This window comes from Microplitis demolitor, chromosome 8 (genome assembly GCF_026212275.2).
Source record: "Microplitis demolitor isolate Queensland-Clemson2020A chromosome 8, iyMicDemo2.1a, whole genome shotgun sequence".
NCBI lineage: Eukaryota > Metazoa > Arthropoda > Insecta > Hymenoptera > Braconidae > Microplitis > Microplitis demolitor.
Genome location: NC_068552.1, coordinates 4515849 through 4522544, shown reverse-complemented (window position 1 = coordinate 4522544; position 6696 = coordinate 4515849). Strand labels below are relative to the sequence as shown.

The following is a 6696-nucleotide window of genomic DNA, read 5'->3' as shown; positions in this document are numbered from 1 at the left end:
AATTCCATAAGTTTTTATTGGATTCTAAAAAATTTTGGTCTTTTTACCCCATCAAAAACGTTTCTTATAATTTTTTGAAATTTCTTCACTGAACCAATGAAAAAATTATAAATTTTTGATAAAAATTGCTTTTTTTATTTTAAATAGCTATATTTTTTTCAAAATTTGACTGATTGGGATCTTTTTTCTCACTATTTTTATTTTCAAATTTACATTTCGAAAAAAAAAAACGAAAAAATTATTGTAACCTATCTTCTTTGTTTTTTTTTTTTAGATTTTCGGAAAAAATCAAAAATTTTTCAATATTTACCATTTCTGATTTTTTTTTGTTATGTAAAACCTTGACATTTACTGCAAATCCTCAAATTATTTCAAAGTAATATTTTTTCGAAGTAGATTTTTTTTTTCCAAATAAAAAAAAATTTTGAAAACTAGCATTATTTCTTATAACACCATTCTGGCAATTTTTGAAAGTGCTCAGATAACTTCTAAATTTCAAAAAAAAAAAAAAAAATGAAAACAATAATTTTAGATAGTAGTCGTCGAAAAAATTTGATTTTTTTTTTTTTTAAATCAAGTCAAAAAATAAAAGAACGTTCTGAAAAATTTTTTTGTATTTTTTGGAAAAAAAAAAAAAATCACTCTGAAAAAACTTGAGCATTTGCAGGAAATGCCATGTTACGTTCTGAGGTAATTAAGTAAATTTTAATAAGGTTTTATTATAAAAGACAAAACCTATGAGCAGCCGTTTCGGTAATCTCGTTCTTGGCTTCCTTATTTCGCGAGCTCTCATAATGAAGGATTGTTTAATTCAGCCACCTGGCCATGGTCGGTTATTCTCAGAATCGGAATATTATAACAACCGCATTCTTCAGTTGCGTTCTTTTACCCGCAGTGAGTCATCATCAGCCACCCTATGTTTACCGAGATTTACCAGTACTCGTCCTTTTATTTTTTTTATTATTAAAATTCAACTCGGTATAGTCTTTTTCCTTACTCTATGACTCTTTGTTCTGGTTAAAGATAACAGCTACTCCGTGTTTTAACGTTGATGCGTATAAATTATAATATTACCACTGTATCTATTCTCTAAAAATTTTAACAAGAGGCAGCTGTGTAAACTTAAACACAAAGCCGAGATTACAATAAAATTTCTTATAAATCACGATGTCCAAGGTGGCCATTGTTACCAGCTCCCGCAGCCGCGAGTCATGCCTTATCGATAACTCCTTATCCCCCTGGCCTAGTTACACATCTTATTCTACATACACTTCCCCTACCCTGCTTGGAACAAAGGAAATCTCACCTATTGTTTCTCCACCTTCTCGTTACCCCATCTTGTGATATCTCATCCCACCTCCTCCAAATTTCTATCAAGTACAATTTCGGGGCCCACCTACTTCTCTCCTCCTTGTAAATTGTATCTCTCTTTAGTCTAAATGAACTATGTATCTATCTCCCTTATCAAGGGGCCAGGTTTTCCACCCACTCACAACCAAGTTGAGATATATTGGTTCCCTTCAAAAATGGGACCACCCATGCCCCTGTTTCTGACTCAAAAAAAAGAACTTAATGCCCCCAGTTGATCGAAATATTCTCCCAGTAATTACTCAGTTCGAGGGTATATAAAGACCCATCGGTTACCACGCGAGTAGTCGCCGTATTCCATATTTTATTTTTTTCTTCTCAGAGTAATCTGCAACTTAGAAATTCTGAACAACGCTCCAGAAGTATAACTCGTTCGTCTACATAAATCAGTTAAACCAATTTTCAACCCATTAACCCGTCATTGGAGCCAATGTTTGTTCGATTTTCGTGAACTTTCTCGATCGATTCGGGAGTCATTAAATTACTAGGCAATTTCTTGAACAGTTTCATTTTTTCTTATTTAATTTTTTTATTATCTTGAACCTCGGTTGTGCGGGACATCTAAGTCAGATTCGGTGACTCATACTAAATTCTAACTTCGTTATTTCGGCCTGGTTACCATCCGAAGGTTCGACTATCGACAATCTTTCATTCGAGAGTAGTTCTAAAATTAAATAAGGGTAAGGTGATTAGTGAAATTGCAAAAGAAGCAACCACACCAGCAGAACGTAGAACGCCTACAATCTACTCGCCGCCACGTCGCAGCAGCGAAAACCGGGAGCATCCGAGTGTATTGTCCAGCCACCACTGATCATTGTGATCGTCATCAAATTGTACATCTTCAACCTAATTATAGCGTATACACTAATCATACAGCTAAGGAACTACTAAGGGGTGAAATTCCGTCAAGATGAGATATAAATTACTCGAGTCGAAGTTTTGACTATGAACTACCTAATATTCGCGATGGAAAGCGAGTAGGAGTGGTACAAGGGCAATCGGTCGTGTGTCGAATCTGCAATAAAAGCGGTCATAGTGCTTTGACATGTTACCAGCGGGACCCAAATCGTAGCGACAATATTCGTGGACGAATTCCAAATAATCTAACTAATAATTATAACGGCAATCGGTATAATAATAATGATAATAACTCGAACCCATACCATGGAATGAACAATCGATACAATGATAATAACGGGATTCGAAATAATAATTATCCGCAGAATAACTACAGTAATAGAAGTAACGAAAATAACGGCCCAGGGCGGTATGAAGGTTCTTATGGAATCAACCATAGGAGCAATGACCAATACGTCCGTAATAATCCCAGTCAGAATCTCGGTAGTAATACTAGTGCGAGAGGCGAATTAAATACTCCAAATTTTAACCGCGAACGTGTAAATGGTAGGAGGGAGGAAAGGATCTGTTATGATTGTAAATTGCCTGGGCATTTTATGGTAGATTGTACGAAAAGAAGGGATAATAATCGCAGGTCACTTATGGACGGGCTGTCGGGCCCATCCACCAACGAACGAGCACGTGCAGGTAACGAAAACAGGTCGGGAAACTACCAAAACCCCCTGCGATCGGGCGCGGCGCGGGAGGATGGGAGATCCGAGCGCCCGGTTATGCAAGTAGTCGCGGAGGAAATGGACACGGAGGAGTCATTGGAGACGTTCCAGTGGCAGTAGTAAAGCTTAGCCACGATTGCGAAGCTCCTACTATAAAAATAATTTCTAAGGAAATGGTCGACTCGGCTATCTTAATGATCGATACGGGATGCGAACTAAATTTAATTAAATGCGGTATGGTTACCCCAGACACCTGGGTCGATCGTAGTGAAATATTAAAATTAACGGGAATTACCCCGGAATTTGTTTTCACTCTCGGTAGAATAGACACGGAGTTTTTCGGGATTCCAATTGTATTTCATTTAGTCCCAAACAAGTTTCCCTTAAAAAGGAACGGGATCTTGGGGTCAAAATTCCTAAAAGATAATGACATTGACGTACTTTACTCACAGGGATGTTTAAAGATTAATGGGTGCAAGGTAGAATTTGAACATGAGGAGACGGTAGTCATACCAGCTCGCACAAGGGCTGGATTTTACGTCCGCGTTGCCAATCCGGAAGTAGAAACGGGGTATGTACGGAGACTCAAAATTAATAAAGGAATTTGTTTGGGTAATGCGCTCGTGACGAATAGAAATGGGAGGGCGCACATGTTTATAGTTAATACAACGCCTGACGAAATAGAAGTAGTGGTACCGGTCGTTACATTGGAACCATATACGGAGAGTAATTATTTTAATGCTTTTATTAAAGACGAGAATGTTTGGGTGAATTATAATAGCAGTGGGGATACTGCTCGTGTTTGTGGCATCGGCGGAAAGGCCGATCATTGTATTTATAGCGACGAAAATGTCGCATACGCTGAGGAAATCAAACAAATTGATTTGCGAAGGGATGAAAACGCCCACTTGGTTCCAATGCGCGATGGGGGTACTGGCTGTATTTCAGAGGGTACTCGTAACAACGTAAACAGAGAAAATAAAAATGTCAATGATAATTCTAAAGAATTCGATCGCGGAGAAAAGTTCGCCAGAGTAAGTGATAATTGTGAAATTTTAGAAATGGGCGATCATGCCGTCGGAAAAATAGTCGGGAGAATTAATAGAGAAAATAAAAATGTCAATGATAATTCTAAAGAATTCGATCGCGGAGAAAAGTCCGCCAGAGTAAGTGATAATTGTGAAATTTTAGAAATGGGCGATCATGCCGTCGGAAAAATAGTCGGGAGAATTAATAGAAAAAATAAAAATGTCAATGATAATTCTAAAGAATTCGATCGCAGAGAAAAGTCCGCCAGAGTAAGTGATAACTGTGAAATTTTAAAAAAGGGCGATCATGCCGTCGGAAAAATAGTCGGGAGAATTAATAGAGAAAATAAAAATGTCAATGATAATTCTAAAGAATTCGATCGCGGAGAAAAATCCGCCAGAAAAAGTGATAATTGTGAAATTTTAAAAATGGGCGATCATGCCGTCGGAAAAATAGTCGGGAGAATTAATAGAAAAAATAAAAATGTCAATGATAATTCTAAAGAATTCGATCGCGGAGAAAAGTCCGTCAGAGTAAGTGATAATTGTGAAATTTCAAAAATGGGCGATCATGCCGTCGAAAAAATAGTCGGGAGAATAAATAGAGAAAATAAAAATGTCGATAATAAGTCTAAAGAATTCGATCGCGGGGAAAAGTCCGCCAGAGTAAGTGATAATGGTGAAATCTTAAAAATCGGTGATCACGCCGTCGGAAGAATAGTTACGAGAAGTAATAATAATGAAGGTAAAAATGTTGATGGTGACTTTAAGGGATTGGATCGCGAAGAAAATTTCGCCGGAGTCAAAGAGAACTTTGAAGTTTTACAAATAGACGAGCGTGCCGTCGGAGAATTAAATATTTGCGAGACCGATAGTGGGAGTAGGGAGGTCAGAAATGTTGTTGAAAATTGTGATAACGGGGAAATTAACGATCGATTTTATCGGGACCAACGAGTTGAAATTATAATGCAATTATTAAGACATGAACACATGAACGAGGAAGAACGGGACAGTATATTGGAACATGTCCGGGAACACCACAATAGCTATTTTATTCCGGGAGACAAACTAAGTTGCACAAACGTGCTGACGCACAAAATTAAAACTACTGACGATGTACCGGTATTCACGCGACAGTATCGATACCCCCAAACGTTGAGGGGTGAAATTAATCGACAAGCGAAGGAGTTGGAAGAACAGGGGATCATCGTGCCATCAGTATCGCCGTACAATACAGCCGTGTGGATTGTCCCCAAGAAACCTGATTCTCAGGGTAATAAGAAATATCGACTAGTGCTTGACTTTCGGCCGTTAAACGAAAAAACTGTGGGGGACGCACAGCCGTTACCCCTGATAACCGAAATTTTAGAGCAGTTGGGTGGGGCAATTTATTTCTCCACGTTGGATTTAAAGTCCGGCTATCACCAAGTTGAGGTAGACCCGGCAGATCGCCACAAAACTGCGTTCTCGACCGCTTTCGGCCATTTTGAATTCTCGCGAATGCCCTTTGGGCTTAAAACAGCACCCGCTACCTTTCAGCGTATAATGAATATAGTCTTATCGGGGCTCCAAGGAGTCGAAGTATTTGTTTACTTGGATGATATCGTTATATATGCGAGCTCGTTAGAAGAGCATGCTTTAAAATTAGAACGAGTCATGAAGCGTCTCAGGGCAGCTAGTTTGAAACTTCAACCGGATAAATGCGAATTCTTGCGCAGGGAGGTTATTTACCTAGGTCATATAATATCCGCTGATGGAGTGCGGCCCGACCCGTCCAAGATAACGGCGGTAAAGAATTTTCCGCGTCCACGAACTCAGAAAAATATTCGGCAATTTTTAGGGTTAGCGGGATACTATCGACGATTCATCCATCGGTTCTCGCAAATTGCAAAACCTCTTACAAATTTACTAAAAAAGAATATTAGCCACTTTCTCAGAAGATTTCATTACGGAGTTGACGATCCGAATCCACGAGGTACAATCACTGGCCCGCGAAAACCTAGTCCTAGCGAAAGAAAGATCAAAAAAATATTACGATCGTGACATAACCACCGTATCATTCCACCCCGGTGATTACGTGTTCTTATTGAAGGGACACAAAAAGGGCAAGCTACACTTACCGTATGATGGCCCATATGAAATCCTGGAGATCAGGCCTGACGGTAATATTAAGTTAAAAATAAACCGCAAGGTTAAAATAGTCCACCCTAACCGGTTAGCTTACTCCCACATACAGCCTCTCGACGAAGAAGGTGATAGTAGCGAGGACGAACGAAAAGAAAAAAAAACACAACACAACAAGAAGACCCAAGCTATACATAACAATGAAACCATAATAGTTATTTTTTTTTTATTATTTCCCTCCTGTTCACATCCGATCTTCCCCCTTTCACCCTCTTCCCCACTATTCTTCCAAAAAAAAAGAGAGGAGGAATCAGATTAGTAAGCTCATTAACAGTCATAACGATCGTTGCAGCACCAATGTCGCAGAACCGCGGGCAATCGCCTAGGCGAAGGACGCCTCCTCCGACACTAACCATTGGTTACGGGCCACACTCCCATGTCACAGTACCACGATTTATCCAGTATGCTTACGAACAACGTCGATTCGAGACTTTCGCCGGCTGGACGGGTCCTCCAACGTTACCACGAGACCTGGCGTCGGAGATCAAGTAACGTGCTATGAGTATGCGGTACGAATTGGCCGATGGGAAGAGGGCGAAGACCCG

General features: G+C 39.4%; 1 protein-coding gene across 1 annotated transcript; it reads left to right on the top strand.

The window, feature by feature from the left end:
• The first annotated feature begins 2537 nt into the window (after nt 1–2537).
• Nucleotides 2538–3059, top strand: LOC128668420 (GATA zinc finger domain-containing protein 24-like). The gene has a single exon (XM_053741362.1). It carries the CDS (start codon nt 2538–2540, stop codon nt 3057–3059), a length of 522 nt encoding a protein of 173 aa, XP_053597337.1.
• The last annotated feature ends 3637 nt before the right edge of the window (nt 3060–6696 follow it).

Bases quoted from the DNA above. Each gene is read 5' to 3' on its own strand.
- LOC128668420 (XM_053741362.1), top strand. From the start codon at position 2,538: ATGAACAATCGATACAATGATAATAACGGGATTCGAAATAATAATTAT.